At 38.3% G+C, this 27,627-nt stretch overlaps 1 protein-coding gene across 4 annotated transcripts; it reads left to right on the forward strand.

Moving 5' to 3' along the window:
- The first annotated feature begins 699 nt into the window (after nucleotides 1-699).
- YBX1 (Y-box binding protein 1) lies at nucleotides 700-27,538 on the forward strand. 4 transcript variants are annotated; one of them, XM_074307730.1, is made up of 8 exons: nucleotides 700-1,426; nucleotides 2,195-2,258; nucleotides 12,952-12,985; nucleotides 16,186-16,275; nucleotides 16,606-16,908; nucleotides 17,392-17,474; nucleotides 26,101-26,366; nucleotides 27,173-27,538. In XM_074307730.1, the coding sequence occupies exons 1-7, from the start codon at nucleotides 1,261-1,263 to the stop codon at nucleotides 26,333-26,335; spliced, it is 975 nt and encodes a 324-aa protein (XP_074163831.1). In that variant the 5' UTR covers nucleotides 700-1,260; the 3' UTR covers nucleotides 26,336-26,366; nucleotides 27,173-27,538. The 4 variants fall into 4 exon arrangements, with proteins under 4 accessions (XP_074163831.1, XP_074163832.1, XP_074163833.1 ...); XM_074307731.1 differs by having other exon boundaries at nucleotides 713-1,426; nucleotides 27,178-27,538; XM_074307732.1 differs by lacking the exon at nucleotides 16,186-16,275 and having other exon boundaries at nucleotides 713-1,426.
- The last annotated feature ends 89 nt before the right edge of the window (nucleotides 27,539-27,627 follow it).

Genomic DNA, 27,627 nt, shown 5'->3' on the forward strand with positions numbered 1-27,627 from the left:
GTTTTTGAGGCACACAAAATTCTTCCTTTATGGACACACCTTGTGCATGAACAAAACAGCATTGCCCTGCCACGCCCCCCTCATTCACCAGTTTTGCTGCCAATTAATTGGATTGAGGGCTTCCAGCCTTCAGAAAGAGAAGGCTACTATTCTATCTACAATATATTTAAGCCCCAGTGTGGGTGAGCCCATGACCTCAAGGGGCTGCCTTTTCATCTGCTGGACCATTGATTTTTCCGAAATTGTCATCTTAAATCCGCCACTGCACCTTCTACCCTCTCCAGCCCTACTGAGCTAGGCAGAACAAATCCCCTTCCTCCACGTGACAGCCGTGAAGAAAGCAATCACCATCCGCTTTACATTGGCCATTTTCAAAAATTAAATTCGTCCTGGGTTTTCTCTCCGATAATGTCGATCATTATATTGTGAGTTTTTCCATAATGTAGTTGAAGGGAAGGGAAATTTTTTTTCCTATCACTAGATAGGAAAGGGTTCTGTGCTTTGCACGACCCCTTGTTCGTAGAAGAAAAAGAAATTCCTTAGAAAAAGAAATCAGATCCACACCCGGGGGCCCTTGGGGTACCCGCAGCCGGTGTGGAGCCATGTGGACCCCGGAGGCGGGGCCGAGGCCGGCCAAGGTGTCTGTCATTCAGCCCATTTCACCCCCTCCCCTTTACATACACACACTTCCGGGGAGAGTGGGGCGTGAACCCAAGGCAACCCTCTGCCCGAGTCGATCCTGACTGCGTTATTACGGCCCAGTGAACCAACCTTTCCCTAGCTCGCCGACCCAAACACTCGGAAACGGGGCGAGTTCGAATTACAGCGAGCTTCTAGTCACGTTCCCTCTGCCTTCCCTTTTGGGTACTCTATGGTTCAGCTGTGGCTTCACTCTAGTTCTAGTTCCGGTCTCGGTGGCGGCGGCGGAGGCTGGAATTGCTAGTAGGTCGGACAAATTACTCTCCCAAGAGCCAATGAGAGCGGGGGAGTGATGCGCCCCCAGCCAATGAGAGCTAGCACTTCTGGTCAGGCGGCGGATTGATGGCATTTTGAGCCAATGAACGGAGGGTAAGGCGGGTCGCTCGGAGGGCTTATCCCGCCCGTCCCGCCATTCTCGCTAGTTCGATCGGTAGCGGGAGCGGAGAGCGGACCCCAGAGAGCCCTGAGAGCAGCCCCACCGCCGCCGCCGGCCTAGTCACCATCACACCCCGGGAGGAGCCGCCGCTGCCGCAGCAGGCCCCAGTCACCATCACCGCAACAATGAGCAGCGAGGCCGAGACCCAGCAGCCGCCCGCCGCCCCCCCCGCCGCCCCCGCCCTCAGCACCGCCGATACCAAGCCCGGCATCACCGGCAGCGGCGGAGGGAGCGGCGGTCCCGGCGGCCTCACATCGGCGGCGCCCGCCGGCGGGGACAAGAAGGTCATCGGTGAGGGGCAGGGGCTGGGCCAGGCCGAGCCGGGACCGGTGGGGTGGCGGGGGGACCGTTAGCCGAGGGGGGTGCGGCGCGCGGCATGGATTCCGCGCGCTGCCGCCGCCGCCCTCTCCTCCCCTTTTTTCTCCCTCCCCCCTGCGCGCGCCGGCCGAGTGTCCTCGTGCCCAGGGCGGCGGGCCCGCGCGCCGCCTTCCGCGCCCCTTAAGGACCCCCGCGCGCCGCCGCTGCCGCGCGCCCACCCCCGCCCTCCTGTCTCCCTCCCCTCGCGCGCTGCCCGCCGCGTGTGTAACGGTTTCCCGGACTCGGGCCCTCCCGGGCGGCCACGCGCCCCACGAGCGAGCGTGCGAGCGCCGTTGTGTGGGTCCCCTCCCCTTCCTGCACGCGCCCCCTCCCTTCCGCGTGTAGACAGAGGGCGCGGTGCCCGCCCCTCCCGCCGCCAGCCTCCGCAGGCCGGGCGGGGGCCGCCGCGCGCCTTCCCCTCACGTGCTCCTCTGGATCCTGCGGCCTTCCCGGCGGCGGCCAGGGAGTCTCCCTTTCCTCGCCCGCGCCGAGGTCGTCGCCTTGCCCCAAGCCCCTGGCTGGTGGTGTTCTCCTTGGTGGGCAGCATGCGCCCCCCCCTCCGCTCCCACTCCGGGCACTCCTGAAACCTGCGGGGAGGGTAGTGGGTCGGGGGGACGGGTGGCTCCAGCCTCGGCGGGGTTTCGGCAAGCCATTTATTTTTGTAACCTTCGATTTCTCCCCTCCCCCTTTTTTTTCTCCCAGCAACGAAGGTTTTGGGAACAGTAAAATGGTTCAATGTAAGAAACGGCTATGGTTTCATCAACAGGTGAGAGAATGAGCTAGAGCAGCCTCCGCCCTGCCCTGCCCCCTTGCATGTGTCCTGGCCCATGCTTTCCACGCCTGACACGTTCTGCTGTGAGTGAAATTGGCGAAAATGGTCACTTTGGAGCAAGATTATCTGAAGGGTGACTGAGAGAGCCGCTGTCTGCTGTAGCATGCGCTTGGCACTAAAGATAATTGAATAGGCTTTCTCTTTTATTGTTTTGTAACTAAGTTTTAATCTTAATGCTGACTGTTACAGTCTTACAATGTTTTGCAATTAGTGGAGAGTCAATAGCAGTTACATGAGCTCTCATTTGAAGAGAGTTGGCACATTAAGAGAGGCATATATTTTATTGCAGCAAGTAAAAAAATAATCTGCACAATAAAAATCCCACTCAGCACATCCTGAAGAATCTTTCTAAAGGAGGCTCCATTGTTTTTAATTTAAATAAACATATAAAAACATGATGCTCCCCCAAGCCACCCTCCCAATAAACCTTGTGAGGAATGGTATTTAGGGACCTGGGTAACAATACACCCAGTTACCCTTTCTGGGAAGGCTAAATCTTTAGTTTGTGATACAGTAATATAGGGAAAACAGGATTCTGCTGTCTGTCTGCATAATCTGGGTATAATTCATATTGATATCCAAATGTAATGTTAATGTGTCTTTAAAGTTTTTTTTCTTTTTTTTTTTTTGCTTTTACAGTTTTTTTCCCTGTAACAGCAGCTCTTGTTCCATCTCTTATCTAGAACAAGCGGTAGCGGTAGCGTGAAATTGCTAATGAAAATGTCAAAATATCCATTATTGACAAGACTACCAAGACTTTTGTTATCTTCAGTAGGGCTTTTCTGATTTTTACAGCTTGGGGGAGTTAGGAGAGATGTCAGAATTTTGGTCTAAGGTGTAGTACTGTCTACTTGCTATACAAAAATGTAGAAATTGATTTATTTGGAGATAGTATCAGACCTGGAGTCAGGAAGGCAGAGTTAAAATCTGACCTCAGATACTTAATAACTAACTGTATGACCCTGATTGTCACTTAAATGAAGCCAGTTGGCCTCAGTTTCCTTATCTATAAATGGGGATATTAGCATTTACTCCTAAGGTGATTATATGAAGGTTATCTGAGATCATTGTAAAGCCCTTACACTACATTACCTGCTATATAATAAGCACTATATAAATGTTATTTATTGACTTGTCTTTTTAATTGCTTTTAGTATAGGATATCTCCCTTGCGATTTTTCTGACAATGGGGGCAGATATTAATAGAGAAGGGTTGGATTCAAATGCCAGCTTCTGTGTTTTAGACCTTTATGTGTAAAATGATGGGGTTGGATTTGATTTCTAAAATGGCCTCTAGTCCTAAAATCCTGTAATCCCCCCTTGTTGAGGGTTTCTTATTCAGTCACTTTTATCTTTTATAGGTTTCTATTAGCGATGGAAACATTTTCAGCATAGCTGCCAAGGCTAATAAAATAGCCATGAAGCCAATGGGGTCTTAGCTCATTTTAAACTGATTATTGATAGGAGATAACTAATCTGTATGAAATACTAAAGGGTAAATCCATGCTTCCCAGATCCCTCCTTTTGCCCTCAAAGCAAGGATGTATTAAAAGAGAAATTGAGACACATTAAACTATATCGTCAAAGACATATAATGTAGTCTCTGGGAAATAGTTTGATAAATTCCAGGGGAAAATGCCATCAGTGTGATAAGCTAGAAAAGGAACAATTCAATTAACCACAAACCTCAGGTAATATACCTGAGACAAGTTTTTTGTTCTGATCGTTATTTTGGGTGCCTAACTTAGCTTTTATTCTCTAAAATTTAGCTCTGAAAGCTAGAATGTACCATAATTACAGATGGCCCTACATAAGGTTGCTACAGCTTGACTGAGTCCATTTATAACATTTTTCTTTTGGAACTAGCTTATCCCTTAGGGTTAATTTTATAAATTAGTTTTATACTCATAGCAAGTGTGTTATTTAACTTTATATTTTCTTGCTACTGGCCTTCCAGAATGATTTGAGATTTTAACTTAGTTGTTTTGCAGATCTTGTTATATGGATTTTAACATTTCCAAATAAAATTGGATCCAAAAGGCAGTGTGATGTAAACATTTGAGATTGGAGTTTTAGGGGCTTCTTCTGAATCTTTCCTGTTGATTATTAGTACCTTCCTGTTTTTAGCATGATCATATTTCTTACCCTCTTGAAGCATTGTGCTAGATATAGATCACCACTTGGTTACACTTTTATCAGTGGTTGCAGAATTAATGTATCTGGTGCTTTTTTCCATTATTGGGAACAAGATTCCTCAAAATGTGCCAATGATATCCACTGGCATATTTTTACATGTTAGTTTTTTCTTCCTTCCTTATCCTTTTGGTGATTTAATTAGGGTATTCTTTCTCTGCCTTTATTTTTGTCCCAAAGGTTTTTTAGGAGGTGGGGAAGGAGGTTAGGGATTTGTCCATTTAACTGCTTCCAATAAGTTTTTTTTAAAAAAAATATCCTATGGCATTGTGGCAGTTAGGTAATAAAGTGGATAAAGCACTAAACCTTGAGTCAGGAGGACCTGAATTCAAATAGGGCCTCAGATGTTACTAGGTATATGACCCTGAGCAAGTTACAACCCTGATAGCTTTGGGGAAAAAACCAAACCTGTGTCACTTTTCATCTCGTTATTTTCCATTACAGAAGAACTTTGTAAAATAGTAATTCATCTCTCAAATAAGAAGTAAGCCTTTTTCTAAATAAAAAGGAATGAAACCAACTTTGATGGCTTATTTTGAAAATCACTTCCCTAGCCTGCAATTGATTTTTACTTCAGTTATCTTCTGTTTCACTCTGGTTGGCTCCAGACTAGATAGATGCTAAAGGAGGAAACTTTCATTGAATTTGAAAACCAAATGTAAATTCTCTTGATCCTTTCATTTGAATTAGTTATACCTCTGTTACTAATGCCTTAATTTGGCTTCCCCACCCATTAGTGCTTTATTATTTTTAGGTACTGTAATCAAGTTGTTAATTTGGAAAGTGTGTCCAAATTAGGGTTTGAAACTTTTGTTTTTAGAAATTAAAATAGTACTGAGTTTCACAAGCTCATTCACAAAATATTTAATAACACTGAGATGGTAGTTAAGTTCTGCATTCCAGTATAATTTCATTTTATATTTAGCTGTGTACTAAATCATTTCTATTCTCTAAGCCTTAGCTCTTTAGGATGAGGACATTATTTTTCTCAGTACTACAATCTTGAGATAATATAGATACTTATACACTAAATTTATGTTTCTAAAAATCTGGGCTCACTAAAACTCAGCCCAGATGATAGTAAGGTTGACAACAAAGTTCTCATTTGTGCTTCCTGATTTTGTGAGGGTGAGGAATAATAAAACTTCCTCTTTTTACAAATGAGGATCAGAAGTGCAAAGTGACTGTATTCTCACACAACTGGTAAGTGTCCTAATATCAAGTCCATTGGCTCAAACTCTAAACTGGCATTATGCAGCTTGTTTCTCACTTGGAATTTTATTTCATCATGGGACAAAATATTCATAAAACTTTTATTAACTAAAAGTTGCCAGGTTCCATTATAAGAGCTTTGAGCTTTCAAGTAACAAAATCTAAACTAGATTCAAAATAGTAAACTTGTGATCAAAAACAGTGTGACAGAGTCAAACCTCTGAAGATGCTTAACTCTTTCATTCACTAGCTTGTGACTATGATCACAAAAATGACTTAAATAAATGTCACTCTAGTAGATTCTTAGAAGATGGCATTGAGTTGGATGTGACTTAATTGGCATTTGACATATTTTGGCATACCTTCAACTATGCATAGGTATGGATCTGCTGAGTTCCCAAATTTGTTTACCAAGATTTAATTTACAATTACTGTATTGGAGTGGCAGGGAGAATGATCACTGTCTCCATCTCTGTCCTGGTGACCAATGTGTTCCCCAATCTGGCATCCTGATGAAAAGTTTGTGTTGTAGTAGAACTTTGGACTGAGCCTCAGTTTGTTCACTTGTAAATTTTTTTAACGTTAAGAGAACGTTTTAATTTTACAACATATTTTCACATTTCATTTGGTTCTATTAAGAGCCCTGTCAGAATGAGGATGGATCTTTCATAAGATTCATGTGCAATGTAAGTGTCTATCTCTTTGAATTAGAGGATTATTTTTAGCCTCTGCATCCCCAGAAAAAAGAAGTTAACCAACTTTTCTGAGGATCTCTTGGCTCCCATCTATTGCTGCACCTGCTAAGTAAGCCACTTAGTTTGTATGATTCTAGTAATTAATCATTGTTGGGCTTGGATTAGCTTATCCTGATAGTACTAGAGTGCTACATGGATCTATGTGGCTATCTCAGAAAGAAGAAACAAGATATACTTCTGAGCCCTATTTGTAGTTGCTGAATAGTGATGTAGGTGATAGAAAGGCAAGACAAGGTGAGTAAGAGTAATAACACATAACACTGACACTATGCTAAACATTTTGCAAATAATCTCATTTGATCCTCAATGCTGAAAGGTAGGTACTATCATTCCTATTTTACCACTAAAACAGGTCAACAAAAGGTTATGTTCTTTATTTTTGAAAAGGACTAATGATGTCCCAGGTAATGTCTTGAACTTGACATCACTTGTGACATCATCACTGAATTGGATTTAAATGACAAAACCTGTCAGACTCATTCTTAGTCATCAAAAGTCCATTGGTAGGACAGAAAGTCAAAAGACAACTTGCTATAGCCTAGGATACATCTTAATAACATCTGACCAAGCTCTTAAGCATTGCAAGTTGTCTGTTCCCATTCCTCCAAGGAAGTCTTCATGATGTGAGTAGACAACTCCTAACTCACCGGTGGCCTTAAGGCCCATTCCTCCTCACCTTCCTCACCCTCATTTAGCTTGTTGACTGAGATGGTTTACTGGGGTATAGCTGCTGAGTGTGCTGCAGCTTCCTTAGAGCCACAGGTAAGAGTTGGATGAATCGGGTGGACACCAAAGGTGCTAATCCTCACTGAACATACTTTCCACTCCAGTAGTTAACCTGCCCAGTCACATAGCCAGTTAAATATCGGAGGTTAAATTTGGAACTTGGGTCTTCCTCCCCCTACTAGACCCAACATTTTTTTCTATAGGGCTGCCTTGTTGGCTATCTTGCAGGACTGAAATCAAATTGTCAGGGAAGAAAATTGTATCCCAAATATAGGCTAGATGAGTTTTTTTGTTTTTGTTTTTTAAATGAAAAAAATCAGGTTAATTTCAGTAGGTTAGATTGTTTCTGCAGTGTATTGTGCTACATAGTGTAGAATTAATTGAACTGAGATTAATAATGGTAAAGTGTTTCTTCCAGAAGTGAAAATAAGATGACTCATTGGGAACATTAATATGGTTTGCTTCAGTAAATGTTCTTAGTATATTAAGTCATGAGATGTATGTACAACATTCTAGGACATCTGTGGGAACATAATTTGTTATTTGTGAAACTGGTAATGGAATTGGAGTGTAGAGATCAGGAAATTAGCCTTAACAATGGACAGTCATTTATTAAAGTTTTTTTTTTTTTTTTTTAGTATTGGATATGGTTTTCATTAATGGATTTTTCTGTGGATCTGTACCTAGCTATGATTTGTTTCGCTCTCTAGTCCTGGTTTGTCCAATCCTGCTGAGGGTTGGGTAGATGTGTTCTGTGGTTGGGTGGCATCTAAAGAGGATTATAGAAGTTAGGTATACTTTCAAAGCTTTGTGATCTTCATCATGATGATTTTGGCTTATATCTCTTTGAAGATCCTCTTTGTTCTGTGTCTAAGGAATATTGTAAGGTTTACCTAGTGTGTGTGGGTGCTATATGAATTACTTCTCATGTCAGTTAGCAGAGGATTTTTTAGCCAGATATCTTTGTGCTTTTGTATCAATTCAGATGCTTTTATTTGTTTATTTGTTTCACAAGGCCTGGATATTGGAGGTAGTATTGTGCAGTATCAGAAAATATGCATGATTACATCTTAAGGAACCTACATTCTTAGATCACCAGACAGCTGTTTCAGCTGTGCTCTTTGAAAGACGTTAACTCCTTCCTACTTTCCTTAAAATTTATAAGGTATTCTTAGTTTCTCTAGCTAATTAGTGTTAGCATCTTTTCCCCATGTGTCAAAAGATAATGAACTAAATAGGCTTATATTGAATACGTGTGAAGATGATAGATGGCTATACTTTTTAGAGCCTGGAGTAGTAAGAGGGAGTGATTTCCACATTATATCATGATATTCTGTGCTCATCCTACTTAGTAATAATAGGGAAGAATGAGAAAACATAATGGAAACTTAATATATGGCCATAATTTTAAAAATCTAACACAATCCTAACACTGAAATAAGGGAAAAAATATGTAAATTCATAAGCAGACTATAAAACAATCTGGTTGAGTAAGTAAATCTTTTAAAATCATCCTATATATAAGGAACCTCCAGAGTATGCTTTAATAATGAATGGGAGAAGGTTGTACCTCTGGTGGGACTAGGAGGAAATCAAGGCTAGAATATTGAGTTGATAAATTGATAGAAAGCCATATGGAAAGGTTCCCTGTCCTCCCCTGCCTTTAACTCTTGGGATTATTTTTTAAAACACAAAACTGTTATTGACAGGTGGAAATAGGGAGATAGAATTCAGTGAGAGAGAGGTATTAAAAGCAAAGCATAGTGGGAAAATGGCTTTACTAAGCATCTGGAGGCTTGCCTTTGTTTTACCCAACAGTTCTGCCATTTTTTGGCTTTGTACAACAGTAGGAGTACTACTGTATTTGAGACCTATCTCTTAAGGCTTGTTATTTTTGTGATCTCTGAGCCTGCTTACTATCTCATCAGCTTAAGATAAAGATCTAAGTCTTAAATTATGTAGATTTTGCATGTTTTTGATATTTCATTCAGGTGATTCAAATTTTTCTTGTTGGTTTTGTCATTGTGACTAGCTCATTTTTCTTTAATTAGCAAGTATTTTTGTCTTAATGTTGTTAGCTGTAAAATGGGGATCATAACAGTATGTACCTCCCAACATCAAAGAAAATTTTTGAAAAGCTTTTACCACAAGGCTGGCACATTCATTGTTAGTAATACTCTTGCCTTTCTGAGAACAGACTGTTAGAACTGAGACCTTGGGGGTGGAGGGAATGTTAGTCAAAACCTCTCATTCTGATAAGCAATTAACTCCAGGGAGTTGAATTGAAACATATGGTTTATTAATAGTGGCAGTCAAAAGCATAACTGGGTTTCTAGTCTAGTTTATAAGCCTTTTGAAAAAAGTTAGAAATAGGAATGAATAGTACTACCATTGTTTCTTTGAAGAGGAACTGTGAGAGCTGGTAAAATGTCATCTAGGCACCAGAGTTGAAAACAAGTGATTGAGAAAACCACACACTTAACAATTGTAGATCCGTCTACTATGGTGGCAACTTTTCCTGCTATTGATAGCTTTTAAGTGCTAGAGCTGCATAAAGAATTTTCATTTACAAACTTTTGTGACTTGAAAAGCTTCAATAGCAGCTGAGAGATTGATGCAAAGAAATCATATAACTTCTTCAGGCCATTTTAGTTACTTGGGCAAGTTGGTCTCAACTGGTTCTGTGTCTTTGTCCTCAAATGTAATATGTTCCTTTAGATGCCACCATTCAAAATGGAGTATGGAGGGTAGGAAAAGATTGGAAGAATGAATGATGGTGCAAGTAGTAATGAGAGGCTATTTGTGACATGAAAGTAAATTTAAGGTGGCAGTTTTTAGAGGCAGTTTTGCTTTGTTTTGAGGGAATGTATTTTGGGAAGTCTGTCAGAATGCAAGTGATTTTTAAAAAAATACAAAATGTTAAATTTTTGGAGTCTCTAAAAATGAAATAATCTTGATGAAGTGTTTTTGAAATTTATTATAAAGTTAATCATGGATAGTCTGATTTATAGGAAAGACATTACTCATTTTGAATATTATAAGGTATTGTGTGTATTAAATCTTTAGGCGACTAGGAACATGAACAATTACTTTAAAATTGAGTGGCAAAATTCTTTGTATCATTATCCCATTTCATAAGTCCCTCCTCTCAACCTTTTTTTAAAAAATAATCAACAGAGCTATCTAGAGATGATGTAGTTAAAGTTGAGTTTTGGCATCCAGATAGATGGTGATCTCCTGACAAAAAATTTCCCCAGTCATGATTCTGGCTAAGTTAAAAGTCCTTTACACTTTAGAATTATAGTTAGTGAAATATTTGTATCCTTTTCTATATATGTACATTAAGAATATAACCAACTCCTGATTTATATATTATACCATCACCCAGCTGAGGTGATCAGAGATGTTGATTAGTTTTGGTACTAGATCTTCATGCTAAGGAGGTTGTGAAGTAGAATATTCTGTGGTGGTTAGAGATTCACGGAGCAGCTTAGATTGCTGCTGAAGTCAAAAGGGGCAGAATGTATTATTGAGAGAGTCATGAGTAGACAGGTTTGCTTGAACCTAGAGAGTTGGTAATTAGTATTTCATTTATTCTATCTAATTACCCAATCTGGGGCAAAGCAGTAGAAGAGGAGTACCTTGAGTAGAAAACTAGTTTTTACTTCCTGACTGGAAAATATTTAAAACTTAATGAGATCAAAGGAGATCAGTTCAGAAGACAAATGTTTAGGATCAGAGGAGAGGTTTAGTAGAAATTGGTCAGATTAAAATATTATAATCGAAATCCAGAGGGAAGGTCCATGGAGCAACCAGATTAGGGTGGTGGTTGTGATGATAGAGAAGATAAATCTGAAGAAAATAAGGATTGAAAGGAGATAATGAAATTGATGCCATTGACAGAAATATTTTAGCTAGGGAGATGAACAATTATAATTGGGTGCCAAGATGTTACAGGACAAGTGTTAAATGAATGTGTTTTTCTTTCTTTCTTTTTTTTTTTTTTTCATTTCTGCTTTTGAAACTAAATTTTAACTTGTCTAGAATTTGCCCAGTTGAGTACTGCTGGGTACATAAGATTGATAGCTGGTCAAAGTACATTATTAATAATGAAAAGTTCGTGTACCAAACTCTTAGCTCAGTGACTTGCTTAAGATCACATAGCTAGGAAGTGTCAGAAGCCAGATTTGAACTCTGGAAGATAAAACATTCCAAGCCCAATGTTCTATCAAGTGCTACCATTGGTTACACACTTTGGGGCAGCTAGGTGGCGCAGTGGATAGAACACCAGCCCTGAAGTCAGGAGGACCTGGGTTCAAATCTAGTCTGACACTTAACACTTCCCTAGCTGTGTGATCCTGGGCAAGTCACTTACTTAACCCCAGCCTCAGAAAAAGAAAAGGGGGGAAAAAAGAGAGAGAAACATGATGTTTTCTGGTCTAGCATAAAACCCTTAACTCTCTAGTGTGAAAATTCCTTGAGTTGAGCATGACCAAATTCAAAGCAAATTAGTAACAAAGTTGGAATAATTGCTTTTTTTTTTTTTTTTGCCTTCTCCAGCCATGTTACTCCAACTGTGAGAAATTTGTCTTTTGGTTTGGTTTGTTTTAAAAACAAGAATGTAAGGGATCTCTGCAAACTAGATAGTTTAGTTTATATCCCCAAAAGAATTGACATGACAACATAAGGCAGTGTGATATAGTAGATAAAAGAACTGGCCTTGCAGGTCAATGTGACTTTTTCAACACACTTCCCTCTCTTCTTTCTGGAAATATAGGCAGCTTTATAACCCTGAGTAAGTCCCTTAACTTGTCAGCAGTAGCTGGCTCAACTCTTAACTTGGAGAAGACAGCTTTGTTCTTTATCTTGAGCGCATTTATCATGCTTGACCTGAATGGTCATCCAACTTGACATAGCTTTTGGCATCAGTGTTGGAACAATTTAAATAGTATGCTTTCATTGAAAAGGCATAGTGGCGGGGCAGCCAGGTGGCACAGAGCACTAGCCCTGAAGTCAGGAGGACCTGAGTTCAAGTGTGGCTTCAAACACTTAACACTTAACTGTGTGACCCTGGGCAAGTCACTTAACCCCAATTGCCTTAGCAAAAAAGAAAGAAAAGGCATAGTGGCATTGTGAAGAACAGTAAGTTGGAAATAAAGAGAATTGGATTCTACTTTATTTAGTACTTATATTCACTTACATTGCTTGGTTTCTTCATCTGTAAAATTGGTAATTCCTATTCCTGTTTTGTATACTATTTATAAAGATGCTTTAATAGGAAAAAAAAAATTTCCCCTCACTAATTTATCAAGTCAGAGTAGGCAACCAATATCTACACTTCAGTTGACTGTTTCACCAAAGGTGATGAGATTCAAATAGTTTTCCTTTTATATCTTCAATTAATCCAAATGTCTCTTCCTCATGTGTTATAGTTTCTGTCAGAAGTGCCTAGGTATTTTAAAGCATGCTTTATCTCTGCTTTTCTGTTTATAACCCCTAGTACTTAGCACATAGTAAGTGCTTAATGAATGCTTCTTTTTTCATTCAAAATACCATCAGAACAATCTGCAGTAAGAGATAATATTCCAGTCTAAACTAAAGATGTAGACTTAGAAGAAGTAAGGCAGTATTCTTGATGTTGACTATTGACACTTGTCTCTGGGAGAAGTTGCAAGTGGCTCCAAAATCCAGCTTCTCTTATGATGCATTTCTGACTCCTCAAACTTGATTTTGTCTTACAGGAATGACACCAAGGAAGATGTATTTGTACACCAGGTGAGTGATTGTGCAGACATCTACACTTCTGACTGAAGTGCTATAACCTGAAATCCTGGATTGGTAAATAACCTCCAAACTGACTCCTGCTTCCTTGTTTTCTGAAGTTACAGTAATGTATTTGGTATAAATACATGGGTATTTTGAAGCATGCTTTGTCTTTGCTTTTGTATTTGTATCCCCAGCGCTTAGCACAGTGCTTGGCACATAGTAAATGCTTAATAAATGCTTCCTCATTCATTCATTTTTCATTCAAAATACCATTAGAACAATCTCTGTGGTAAGAGACATCATTTTCTAGTATAAACTAAAGATGGGGACTTGGAAGAAATAGGGCAATATTCCAGAGTCAAGTGTGGTTTTTTTTAGTGTTTGAAATCTTAGATAGATTCAGTGCACTTTAAAATGGAATTGCTAGACAAATTGTCTTTTCAAGTTAGTATTGAATTAGGTATGGCAACAACCCTTTTAAAGCTTTCTAAAGAGTTCATGAATTGGAGGCTATGTAATTGTTGGGAGTAATAAGTTAGAAAATTAAGAAATTTTGGTCACCTGAAGGTAAGTAAAGTAGAAAAGGAATGGTGAGATGGATAATAGTTTAAGTAACTTTCAGGTTAGATAGGAAAATTTAAGAAAGAAAAATTGCAAAAAGTGTAAGTCTGCTGAACTTTTACTCACATTTTTAGATGTTTTTAGAACTAGTTTTGGAGTAGAGCAAGCATCTCAAACTAAAGCATAATGCAGTAGTTGTAGTTTGCTGTTGGACTTGAGGCTTCCTAAGGCTTTTCCTGAGGGTTACAGCCACATGTATAAATAAGTCTTGAAAGACTAGATTTGTGTTTTGCATGTACACACTGACAGGCAATGGAATTACAATGGATTTTGCAGCTTAGAGCCCAACAATCTTTATTGTTGATCTTTATATCACCTACTCTGCTTAAATGAAATTAAAATCTTACTCTTTTGTTTATAGCCTATAACCTAGCAAAAACCAAAATACTTAATAATTTATTTCTCTTCTCCTTCCCAACCCCAGGGAAATATGAGCCAAAAGGGCTCGTGGGCTTAGAAAAGGAATAGACAAGTTTTGTTTAATTTGCTGCTTTGTAGTAATAAGAAATAGGGATTTATATATTTAGTATGGATTTGGGAGGAAGGGGACAGGATGGGGAGGAAACAAGGTTAATTTCCAACACTTCCAGAAGTATCTTCACAGAATGATAGGATATGAATTCTCAAAGCATCAGGTGTGCCCATGACCAAATGTAAGTACAAAAATATATCCAAAACCAAATGTCAAAATTCATACTATTGCTCCTGTACATGGCCACAGTCAAGTTGACTGTAAAAATTGAGGGTTTGATTCATTTTAGAAAAAACTCATTTATAGCTTGTAAGCAGTCTTTTTTTTTTTTTTTTTTTAATATAGCCTATCTTGGTTAATTATCTGATTTCCTTGATATATTCCCCCCTCCTATCTGTAGTCCTTATTTCACCAATCATTAACCTCTTCATTAAAATATGCAAATTAGAAAGGACAGAGTAAAAACTGGTTTGTTTTTGAGTAAGAGCTTGGGACTGTTGACCAAAATAAGGGCTTGGTATTATTTGTGTCCATACAATTTTCAATCTCTCATAGCTTCAGGTAATGTAGAGTTAGTTATATCCGACAGGTTGAAAACTCAAGGGATGGTTTAGATGACACATTGTTTTGAGTTTTGATTCCATTTAGCTGTCATAATATTCAGTTGTACTGATTCACTTGTTATCTGGGGTTCCCCGCCCTTTTCATGGTACTGTTCACTATTTTAGCCTATAAGTATTGGCTCAATTCTTTTATGAAGCCTAAATTTTAGTAATCATATGGGGAGTGAGAGTCCAAGATGAGCATGGAAATTTGCCTTTCAAGATTCTAGATAGTGGTTAGACTTGGGTGACAAACCACTCATTTCATGGGGTACATGTATTGGTTTTCTTTCCTTCTCTTCACTGTGATCTAGCTCCTTAGTGTTTACCCAGTTTTGGAGCCCAAGAAATTGAATCCTCATTCACAGTCCTCCTGTTTGTTATTCTGGAATGAGGTGTTAGGAATGCTTCTTAAGATTGGTTTGATGGGGCAGCTAGGTGGTGCAGTGGAGAGAGCACCAGCCCTGAAGTCAGGAGGACCTGAGTTCAAATGTGGTCTCATACACTTAACACTTCCTAGCTGTGTGACCCTGGGCAAGTCACTTAACCCCAGTTGTCTCAGCAAAAAAGAAAAAAGTGGGTTTGAGTTGCACATTTATTGATTATGCTAACCAACAGAATGAAATGTTCTAAGGGAAATTCAGGGAAAGAAATAAACAAGTTGCCTGGGCGGTATTAAATAATGAGAAGAGGGATCTACTAATGCCAGGGATATCAGGAGCATTCTCTGCAGAGCCCCCCAAAGCACAGGAATAGGGAGATTTCAACTGATGTTTGTGATAGCTCGGTGAAGGAACAGTTTATAAGTAGATAAACCAAATCTGCCTGTCATCTAAACCAACCCTGAGCAGAGCTAGCTTCCACTGGTGAGGAACAGATATGGGGAGATAAGAGCAGAACTTAATTTCCTTAACAATCATTGTATAATTAATTTGTAGGCAGCAAACACAAAGGTGCTTATTTAAGAAAATGTTTCTTTTGAATACTATTTTTGATACAAATTAGTAGGAAAATTGAGAGGCAGCATGGCATAGTGGATAGAGAACTGGTATTGGAGCCAGGAAGCCCTGGTTCAAGTCCTGTCTCTGACACTGTACTGGCTGTGTGATCTTTAGCAAGTCACTTAACCCCTCAGTGCTCCAGGCCACTCTCTAAGATTAATGCAGACAAAGTGTTTACCCTACTTTGTAGAAGGAAGTTCTTCCTTCCTCACCAGGAACTCATTACATAATAAAAGTCACAACTCTGGTTTAAAAAAAAAAAAGTAAGCACTGGGTAAATTAGGGGGTAAAAACATGTATAAGATGATGGCATTTGAGTATAGGCTGTGGATATAGATCTTTTGTGGTCCCTACCTTCCTAAATTTAATGAACTTCTGGTTTCATTTCAATTGGTCTTTAGGTCAAATGTATATCCAAGTATATTCAACATAATAATTAACTCTGGTACATTTTAAATGAAAAAGCACATTATTCACCCCTGTTAATCTAATTTTGGAATGTGATATTACTAGACTGCCATAAAGAAGAATAACCCCAGGAAGTACCTTCGCAGTGTAGGAGATGGAGAGACTGTGGAGTTTGATGTTGTTGAAGGAGAAAAGGTGAGGATGTTTTCTGTGTAAAGGTTTGACTTCAGTCCAGAAATAATGAGTTTTGATGGTGACTCTAATGTAGATGGGTCAGATGACCACAAATTACAGGTTCATCAAGCTTTATAGCTTCCCTATTGTGTGCTGGCTGCAGTTAGTGTGCAATCTCTTCAGAGCCGTGATGAACTGATACATTTCAGTCACGTGGTGTGTGTATGCACCCCCTGGCCACAGCAAACCTTTTTTTTTTTTGTTTGTTTGTTTTTTAATTGTGAATTTTGTGAATACGAGTGTGTCTGATTTCCTTTGAGTGTCACTATCAACTTGTAATGGCTTTTGTAGGGTGCGGAGGCAGCTAATGTTACAGGCCCTGGTGGTGTTCCAGTGCAAGGCAGTAAATATGCAGCCGACCGTAACCATTACAGACGTTATCCACGTCGTAGGGGTCCTCCACGGAACTACCAGCAGAATTACCAGAATAGTGAGAGTGGGGAAAAGAACGAGGGATCAGAGAGTGCTCCAGAAGGCCAGCCCCAGCAACGCCGTCCCTACCGCAGGCGGCGCTTCCCACCTTACTACATGCGGAGACCCTATGGGCGTCGACCACAGTATTCCAACCCTCCTGTGCAGGGAGAAGTAATGGAGGTAATGTTATGGGATAGGATCTAACAATTCTTATGCCTGTCTTGTATGTTGATTCTTTTCTTTAAAAAAATGTAAATATATAGTTTTCCTTCTTGAGATTGAGTTAAGGGAACTAAATTCTAAGAAGATGGGACTAGTTAATAGTTTACTGTAATTAGTATATTCATTACCTATAATGCGTTAAAGGTTAGCAATAGTGAATAGAGTAGTTTTGGATGAGTCACTTAACACCTGCCTTAGTTTATTTTTTTTATAAAATGGGGAATGATAATAAGGTCTATCTCCTAGAGTAATGCTAAGCTTCACATGTGACAGTGTATGTATAATACTAGAAATTTTAAAGTGATATGTAAATATTACCTGCTGGCTTTAGAGGTCAGATTTATAGTGAAACTTTCTGTTAAGTGAACTAAGGTGGTTTGACTTTTTGGAAGTGATCTAATTTTAGTAGATCTCATAAGTTTTTTTTTCCTCCCCCCTCAGGGTGCTGACAACCAGGGTGCAGGAGAACAAGGTAGACCAGTGAGACAGAATATGTATCGGGGTTATAGACCACGATTCCGCAGGTATGCTCTAAATTGATATGTCTTCTGTATTAAAATGCTGCCCCAAGTATATGTCAGGTCACACTTACTAGGCATTTGCTATATTAAGACTTTCTAAATCTGTCTGGGTGGAAATTAATCCTCCTTTTTGGTTATTTCACAACTAATATATTTTCCTTGGGTCAAGATAGCAAAGTAAAAGTTGACTTAAATGCTTCTTTTACCTTTGGCTTGTATTAGTTAATGAGCAGATGTAATTTACTTCTCAGTTAACATCTAAGGTAGCCTGTATTTTGCTTTTTTACATTGATTTAAAACAAAATGGAAATTGAAAAAATGGTAAGATTTCTGTACTTGAGACTAGTTAAGGGTAATAGGTATAGTTGTTGGGAAAGGGCGAACCTTGTAGATTTACATTACTTCATTGAGAGAGGGAGAGAATAGAAATGTTAAATATAACAGCTTGGGTGGCAAATTAAGAGATTTTTAAAGAGAGTGGACATAAATGAGTTGTAGCTTGATGTGAAGAATCAACAGGGAGATATAGGGGTGGTATCTGCATTTGGGGGGGAAGGGTGTATGTGTACATATAAAGCCCACTCGGAGTTTGTTAAAGACAAGTTTGACACAACCTAATTTGTTAGAATTCTTGGGATAGCTAGCTACTGATAGTCCTTTTCAGTAGGAATTTGGAGGTGATAAAACAGTTATTAGCAGGGAAGACTAGTAGAGTCAGTCCAGGATTGAGGAAGATGGATTATAAACCCTTGTTACTGAGACTAGGTTACAAATTAGTTCATTTCAGTATTTGTTGTTATTCTGATTTCTTATGGGTTACTATAAAGCATTGGTTTTTAAAATGTAGTTCTAGATGACTTGTGGCTTTTAAGGTTCACTATATATATATATAGGACGAGGGGAAAGGTTTTCCTTTTTTTTGTTTTTGGTGCTATGTTAACCCAAGCCTTTTCCTAGGGTTCTCTGAAATTTTCCACTCTTTATAAGCAGTTATTCTTCATTCCTTTAGTCTCTATTTCCAAGAAACTTTGAAACAGTCTATCTTTGTATCTTCAGCATCTTTCACATAGCAGACTCTTAATGTGTGTTGAGCTCAATTACCTAGGGTAGAGGTAGACTGCTTGAAACAGTGGAGGTGATGGTTCTTTGACAACAAGGGACCCAAGAGCATTGTGTCCATGCAGTATTTGCAGGTGCAGATGGGCTCTTTTCTGGAAAGGTAAGTTCTCTTTTGCACTGCACAATTTTAGGTAGTATTGGGATTACAACCTTACCATGACCATCTATCTAGCTGGTGTAAACGCCAGAATTTTTTGTATCAATGCCTAAACTTTCAGAGAACCCAGTAAGAATTGCAGTTGATGTACCCTTGTGTGTCAGGTACCTTATAATATGTAGTTCTGCTTTCGCAAAACCTACAATAAAATTTGAATGGATTAATCAAGCAAAGGCTTCCCTCAAAGATGATTTGATTATTAGTACCAGCCCTGAAGTTCTGTCAACAGTTCTCTTCTTGACCAAGTTTTTGTTCTTTATGGATCTTGGCTTTGGGCTGGTGGTACCTGAAGTTTAACCGTAACCATTGATAAAAGTATTTTGCTTGGGTTTTCCATAAGTTCTTAATTCAAATGAACTGACAATACCTAATCTCATATACAAAATGTATATAAAGGGCTCTGGAAGCAAAAGGCCTCTGATAAACAGAATAGATGTCTCTGTTTAGAACACTACCAAACAGCATTTGGAAGGGGAGGTTGCAGGGAAATTTAACTATGTGGTATATCTTGTCAGCAGGAGAAGAAACAAACTTGCATTAAAAATGCAATTTAAATACACATTAAACTCTAGGTCAATTTATTATGGGAGCCTCACTGAGAGCAGCATTGTCTTGTAGCACATTCAATGATGGGAGCTTCATAATGGATGAGTCTGAATTGGTAATCCAGAGAATTCACTTGTATAGAACAGCTTATTCTTTGTTGGGATAGTGAAACACTAGTATATACTTGATGTCAATATATTTGTGTTTATTGAATGTTAATTAATTAATTGTAGAAGTAGAGTAGCAGACCTAGTACAAAAAGAGCTACCCCTGGAGCTTGGGAGATCCCACCTCTGGGCCACCTGCCTGAGGCCTATCAGCTGTAGTAAAATTTCTTCACCTAAAACTCATTCACTGATGAAATCACAGGCCCAGGTCTTAGACTCCACTCTGTCTGTTCCTATACTCTCACCACTCCTTTCCTGCTCCTTCTACCCCTACCTTTCTTCCCAAAAGCAACAATTCTTAAAATTCTCTGCCATCTGCACCCTTAGTGTATATGCAGTAGTATTGAGAACTGCTAAAGTCCAGCTTGTGTGTCTCTGTTTTCTAGAAATACACCTTGAGAATCTCAAATCACTATAGCCAACTTTCTTACTACTTCTACCCTTCTTCCTGTTGGATTACACTGTCAGTATTCTCTGCCCATGTTACTGTTTGCATCACTCTATCTGGGGTGGCAGGTTATATTAAAATAACCTCACAAAGGTGGGTAATCTTACAGTTAGTATGGTCTGGTTTCAAGTTCTTTTCTTGGCACATTCTTGACTATTGGTCAAAACTTTATTAAGTAGCCTATTATATGCCAATCAGAGGGTTATTTTTTATTTTTTTGTTTCCTTGTTTTTGGGGGGGAGTGGTTGGTGTTTGTTTCTCCCGATAGATTTGTAAGCTTCTCAATGTGCCAATTACAATACAAAGAAACTATATGTAGGATAATTAAATAAAACTAACAAGAGGCAAGGGGCTAGAATTAATTAATAGATAATAGGAAAAGCTTTCTATTACAGAAAATAGGACTTTTTATCTGGAACTAAAGGATAACTTGTATCATCCTAGATACTTCCTTGTCCTTTCAGTGTCCCCAGGTAATTGTCAGTTATACCAGAAATTGGGTGTGCCAAAGGGGGGCGGTACTAATCTTGTTTGTATTGGAATTTCCTTTAAAATATTAAAGCATGAACCCAGTAAAAAGAAAAACAATTTCTAGTAATTATGTATTTCTGTGAAGATGTTAGGATTAATAAAGTTGGACATTTATATTAATGGAGTAGTATTAAATCTTTTGCATTATTTTACTGAGTGCTTAAAAGCAATTCTCTATCTTCCCCAGGGTAATAGTGGTTAATTCAGCCTTAGTGGTTTAAAAAAAAAAAAGCCAGATTATTCTCTTGAGAAATGATACTCGTGTCTATATATAATTTTTTTTTTAAGCTGTTGATGAGGCAATGAGTATACTCTTAGTTGTACAATAACCTGACCCCTGAAATAAGCCCTTCATTTTCTTTTCTCCCTTGACATTTTGACCTTTCCTCAGAATGGTGCGCTGGAAAGAGGACATGGGGTTGGAGTTACAAGACTGGTTCAGTCCTGGGATTGCTTCTACATGTGTACCTTAAATAGAGCACTTAAGTGGAAGGTCTCATTTTCCTCATCTCTAATATGAAGGCTCTGAAGCTAGATGACCTTTTAAAGAGTCTAAATGCTAATCACTCTTTGTTCCAAGGAAAATTCAAAGAGTTTTTTTTAAAAAGCTTGCTACTACTTGTCAGAAGCTCTGGCAAAATCAAGGGGCAATAACAGTTAAGACAATTAAAATTCAGGTTTGTTTTTTGTATATATATCTGTAGTGGCTACACTAAGCTTATTACAATGCCATTGACCCATTTAATCCTTTGGAGAACTTGAATCTATGGCTTGTCTTTTGTTCCATACTGTCCTTGGACTGCTCAATTTGGATTTAAGAAAAAGGGAAAGAAAATAGTGTATGCTATATGTCAGGCACTTTGTAAACATCTCAATCCTCACAATTCCCTGTGAGATATGTGCTGCTGTTAACCTTATTTTACAGTTGAGGAAACCAAGGCAGACATCGACTAAGTGCCTTAAATCCAGAGTTATACAGATAGTGATTGACACTGCATTTAAATTCGGGTCTTGCTGACTTCAGACTCTGTACTCTTATCCACTGTGCTGCTTAGTTGAAATAAGAAAATGTCCTTTAACACAAGTACTTTCCTTGAGTTAAACCTACTAAATTTTCATTTAGAACTTAACCCCTGAGAAAACAAGTAGAGGTCAGTACTTTATTTACCTTGGGATGGAGGGCATCAAATGATTCGAACAGCCTTTTCATACTATTTTTTTCCCTCCATTACCCTTGATATAGAAATAAAACCCCTGGACAAAGCAATTTCCCTTTGTTGACATTCCCAACAAGAACCCAAATTAATTCAAAGTGGGTATCTCCTTGTTTCTATAGCCCAAGTGTGATCCCAGATGTCACAGAAATTGCTCTATACTGACTTTTCTCAGAGAAATTATCAATCTATAAGTCCCAGCAGATGTATGAAAAAGATCCCCCTGTCACAGCTGTTCCCTGGTGGTTTTTGCAGTCAGGACTACAGTGGAAAGCTGAGATGTACACAGGAAAGCTAACATCTTTTTGGTGTCTAAGGTAGCTCCTCAGAAGCCTTGGGGAAGGTAAGGGATAGGCTTTCTGAAGTTGAAGTCCCAGACTCCATGGTGATTGTCAAATCCTTCCTGGCTTGATCAGATGAATCATTCTTTATGAGCCAATCATTAAGGTAAGGAAAAATGTGAATATCTATACTATGTAGATGAGCCCCTGAAGAAACAAAATTTATTAGTATGTTAATATGGGAGGGGCCAAGAGGCCCAGACTTGAAGATGAATCCTGGTTTCTCCTAGAAAACTGCTTTTGCTAGATATAGGACACATCTTCTTGGTCTGTGGGAAACAACTTATTCTGGGCTTTATAATATTATTAGGGTGCCATGAATGTTGGAAGTATCAATGAAGAAAAATATTTTTTTTTTCTTTGTTCCCCTTCCTCTATTCAAAGTGGTAAAGGGAAGTGGGTAATGTTTTCTGTCCTAAAAATTTTGATTTTTTTTGGCAAGGTGATATATATGTGATTGTCTCAAGATCATACTTTAATTAAGCCTGCTTTTCAGATAGTGTTAATACCTGAAGAGAATTTCTTTTGGGCCATCTGAAAATTCAAAGGGATTTTTAAGAGATTATTGTTGCATACTCTCAACTTTTAGTTCACAGTTCAAAGGACTTTTCCTTGTTTATATTGTCATGTATTTTCTATCAACAAGCAGATAAGTTTTGCCAGGCAGTTAGGATCTAGAAACTCTTGCCTTTAATTTGTGTATTTCCTTGTTTCTAAGCCCCTTTTCCTCATCCTGACCTTAAAGGCCCTTCTATCATTTGAATTTGCCTTACCTATTCATCTTTCCTTCCCATCACCTTCTGTTCCTATTGGCCGGTTTTGTTTGTTTCCTTGTGAGTTAGCCTTAATTTTTAAAAATACATTACTACAGACCATATAAAAATTTTGACTATTGGAGGACTTGTTAGGGCAGTGATTTAATCAACAAGCATTTATTCAATGTCTTAAGACTTGAGACCAAAAACAAAAAAACAAACAAACCCAAAAACCCAATTTGCTCTCAAAAAAAAATGTTATTTATATCTGGAAGACTTAAATATACAATGAATATGTACTTGATAACGTAGGAAGGAGAAAATTAGTAGTTGGGCTCAAGAAAGTTAAAGTAGAAAGGAGGGCCTAGTTTGAGTCTTGGAAAGAAATAAGGGGTTCTGTGAAGTGAAACTGAAATTGAATGCCAAGCAAGGGGGTATGGGAGGGGAGCAGTGCACAGGTATGAAGCTGAGAATATTATGTTCGAGATAGAGAAGAAGGTAAAGAAGCACAGAGCTTTAAAAATGAAACAAAAGTTTGTTTTATCCCAGAAATAATAGGAAGCTACTGAAATAGATTGAATAGGGAGAGTTATGTGATCAGATATACTCTTTGAGAGAACATTTTGTAGATAAAGTCTCTTGTTCTATGTAGTCTTGAATAATAGTAAGCAAAACTGGAAATTAATACTCTTTACATCCTACTCTACCTTAATATCACTATAGTTTGACTATTTCTCAGTCTTTCCTGTAGCAAGGTAACTTTTTGGTCACCAGATAGAATCCTAAAGCTGAAAGAGCACTTTGATTTATTGTTTGATGGCTAAATCCCTGCTGTAATATTCTCAAAGTGGTTTTTTCACTTAAACTTTAACACTTGGTATGATAAAAACTCACTTGAATATATTCCTTTCTATTTTTAGTCCTCACTGCTTGGGGGTAAGAAAATAAGGCTCACAAAAGGACTTCAGAGTCAACTTGAAGTTTTGCTTCGTAAACTTGAAAAAAGCAGGAAAATGAACCATTAACTGGAAGTTGGAGATACGTGTTCTTGTTTTTGAATATCATTACCTATGTTACTGCAAGTGATTTAAATTCTAAACTTGTTTCCTCCATAAAATGAGGAATGTACTACATGAATTTATAGTTCTACAATGTAATTATGGTATACTTTCCCCTGAATTATAATAGCTTGATTTGATAGTGAACAAATGAATTTTTCATATTTATTTAGTAAAAGACTTGGGTGAGTGTTGGCAAACTGTAATTTGCCAAATGTATTTGCCTTGAAATTGTATAGCTATTAGCATATAGCTGTTTTTGCCTGTAAGAGAAGAATCAATCCCTTCTAGACTTGGGACATACTCAAGGGAAGAGGGAGGTGCCTCTTGTTCTATGTAAACTCTCTAGATGGCCTGTATCTTTTCTCTCTTGACCTCACCAATAAAGTTGGTTGTGCCTTTTGTGGAATATGCTTGCCAGGGTAGACTTTAGGATACTCTTCTGAAAATGTTTCCATTAACGATGAATGATAGTTTTGGAAAAGGCATTATTGTCATATTTAACCTTTGGATAAAAACTGAAGTAAATTTGAGAAAGTAAGCTGTGTTTCATAGAGCCCTGCTACACAAATCATGGCTCATGAGTTAGAAGATTAAGCAATGTCTTTGTAAAATCAATGATGGATCAGGAGAAAAGTGAAAATTAGCTGGAACTTTAAGGACAATGACCAAATAGAAATGTCTAAGTTGGAAAATGTTGAGTACAGTTAATTTTGTAAAAATGGAAGAGATAAGGGATTCCTGAATGTGACTAGTGATATTGTTTTAAGGTTTGGTCTGCTCTTCGCTATTGAATCCTTTTGTCAGTTCAAAAGACTAATAAAAATCTTTGGGAAAGAAAGCAATTGAGATATTGTTTCAGTGAAGAGTGCCATCAGTAATGCTGTGAAAAGCAGATTATTCATTGTTAACTATTGAATAGGGTAGAGCCCAGTAAAATGCTGAGACTTGAAATATGAATAAACTAAATTATGTGGATTGGTAGAGGAATGAAGCTGCTTATAATCAGAAAAGAGGGTTAGAATTGTTAGCAAGAGGTCAGATGAAACAAATGAAATTGAATGTGATGAGGGTTTAGAGAAGAAAGTTTAGGGATTTGAAAGAATGTGAAAGGATCCTCTTAAGTATAGGGTTATTAACTAGCCAAATTCTTCTGGTTATAAACACAAAACTGTAATATCTAAAGAGTTCATGAAACTCCTTGAGGATTTTACTTCCCTTTCCTGCTTTTTTCTGCTTATCTCCCCAGTCTGTATGAAATTCATATTGGAGACTTTCACACCTGGGACGTGGTTAGAGGATTCATACACCTTTTTTTTCCCCATCTAGTGGAGTCATCACTGTTACAGGGGAAAATGTGTTTTAAAAAGCAGAGTAAAAGTTCAGAACTCAAGTGTCAGATTTATGTGAAGGGCAGAAAAGTTTGGTAGTATCTCTGACTGGAAAATGGCACTTTATACTTTCGGACTAACCTTCAAAATGTAACTAAAAAAGATGATGAAATGATATTGATGAAATTTTTTGGTGACTGTCAAAGGTATAAATCTGATTGGACCCAGCATTAATACATTGAGAGGTTTCTTTTACTTGATGTTTCCATAGCATATGTATTCACTGTTAGTAGTATTATTTTTAAGTCTTGACCTTTCTCTGTCTTTATGATTTTTGCCTTTTTTACATACAAATTCCAAAGAGAAGTATGCTTGATTCATTCACCACCATCCCCCTCTGATCTTCCAATATATTATATGACTTTATCTAGTTAAATTAAATTCAGCCTTTTGTGCAGTGTAGCTAGCGATTGTTTTTAGGAGATGGAATTGAATTAGGGTTACCATTTCTCTAAGTCTGACAGCAGTGTTCATCTGTGTTTTCTATCCATACCATCTCTGTTGTAATAGAGTTAGCCAGATACAACTATTCTAATCTTTTAGATTAAAGCTAACTTTTCTTCCTGAAATTAAAGGAGAGGAACTTGCCATATTGCCATAACTAAAAGCAGTTCCATGCAAGTCACAGTTTGGGGAAAGTAGGATTTTTTTTTTTTTACTTCCCCCCAAAAGAAATACTGTAGGCATAGTGAAAGTATTTTAATCTTACTGAGAAATCAGCAGAAGGTAGTGGAAAATTGAAGTGTAAGTTCTCAATTGGCTATACAAAACAACAAAAGAATTGAACCTAAAATACTGGTTCTATCAACTTTCCTCCAGATCAATTATACTTATTCAACTCACTTGGGACAGTTTGAACTAAATTAGTTGAATCCTACCAAATGCTACTAACTTGATTTCAGGGGCCCTCCTCGTCAAAGACAGCCTAGAGAGGAAGGTAACGAAGAAGACAAAGAGAACCAAGGAGATGAGACCCAGGGTCAGCAGCCACCTCAACGTCGGTACCGCCGTAACTTCAATTACCGACGCAGACGCCCAGAGAACCCTAAACCACAAGATGGCAAAGAGACAAAAGCAGCCGAACCACCAGCTGAGAATACGTCCGCTCCCGAGGCTGAGCAGGGCGGGGCTGAGTAAATGCCGGCTTACCATCTCTACCATCATCCGGGTAATTACTTTGCTTCTGCGAATCTGAACATAGCAAAGAGCAGCTTTGCAAATTGAGTTGGGCTCCATTCTGAGGTCTGGTCAGGTAGTCTTCTATGTAGATTTCCCTCAGTAGTGTTAGATGATAATTTTTAAGAATTTGTGTGTTGCCTAAAAGCTTAAGAAAAAATATATGCAAGGTCTTAGGTGGTAGGCAAAAGTCCACATGGGTCTTACTTGCCCTACCTATTCTACTTGTAAGGCTGATGAGATAATGAAATTTAAGTAATTTCCTTTTTAAATAAATATCATTGTGTATACTAATGGGAGACCCAGGGGCTAATTTAGACAGCAAGACAGGACTTTAAAGAAGTTAAAAATGAGTGTGCAATTTATTAAGTACCTTAGACATGGAATTCCATTGTTTTGTTGCTTTTCCATGGATTTGATTATAATGTCGGCCAAATAGTGACCTGTGTGACCCTTGACTGTAACATTGTTTTAAAGGGATTTTGCTGCTTTTTTTTTTTTTTTTTTTTGTCTTCCCAATTATAAATGGGGAAATGAGACAATTTGATCTAGTGGGGAAAGGTGCTCTGGCCTCCATTTTTATCATGAATTTACTCCCTGAGGCTATTCTGAAAAGAATAGCTTGCTAGCAGGGAAAATATTACGGAGCAAAAGAAATGACCTGTAACTAGATTGTCTTGGGTGGTATTGGACTGGGAAATGGGATATATATATATATATATATATATATTTAATGTATCAATTAATGTTCTCACTCAAAGATCTTTCATAATCTGACATTTGTTTCTTCTTTTCTAGTTTAGTCATCATACAAGAAGAAAGAATATGAAATTCCAGCAATAATAAGAAATGAACAAAAGATTTGGAACGGAAGACCTAAGTGCTTGCTTTTTGCTGTTGACCAGATAACTAGAACTCTCTGCATTATCTATGCAGCATGGGGTTTTTATTATTTTTACCTAAAGAAGTCTCTTTTTGGGAATGACAAACATGTTTTTTAAAAAGCCTGGTTTTCTCAATACACCTTTAAAGGTTTTTAAATTGTTTCATATCTGGTCAAGTTGAGATTTTTAAGAACCTCATTTTTAATTTGTATAAAAGTACACCTGATTTTTTCAAAAATCCACAAACTGCAAGCACCTGTTAATAAAGGTCTTTAAATAATTCTTGTTCCTGCCTCTGGCTTTTTTCTAATGATAATGCAACACAGTTATGTGTTGGCTGTGTCAAGTTGTGTTGTAAATAAGGTGTAC

Source organism: Sminthopsis crassicaudata, chromosome 3 (assembly GCF_048593235.1).
Source record: "Sminthopsis crassicaudata isolate SCR6 chromosome 3, ASM4859323v1, whole genome shotgun sequence".
NCBI lineage: Eukaryota > Metazoa > Chordata > Mammalia > Dasyuromorphia > Dasyuridae > Sminthopsis > Sminthopsis crassicaudata.

Excerpts from the sequence above, each read along its gene's own strand:
- YBX1 (XM_074307730.1), top strand. The coding sequence starts at position 1,261 with ATGAGCAGCGAGGCCGAGACCCAGCAGCCGCCCGCCGCCCCCCCCGCC. Across the intron at positions 16,276-16,605 it reads ATGTTGTTGAAGGAGAAAAG|GGTGCGGAGGCAGCTAATGT; the intron begins GTGAGGATGTTT and ends TGGCTTTTGTAG. Across the intron at positions 17,475-26,100 it reads TATAGACCACGATTCCGCAG|GGGCCCTCCTCGTCAAAGAC; the intron begins GTATGCTCTAAA and ends ACTTGATTTCAG.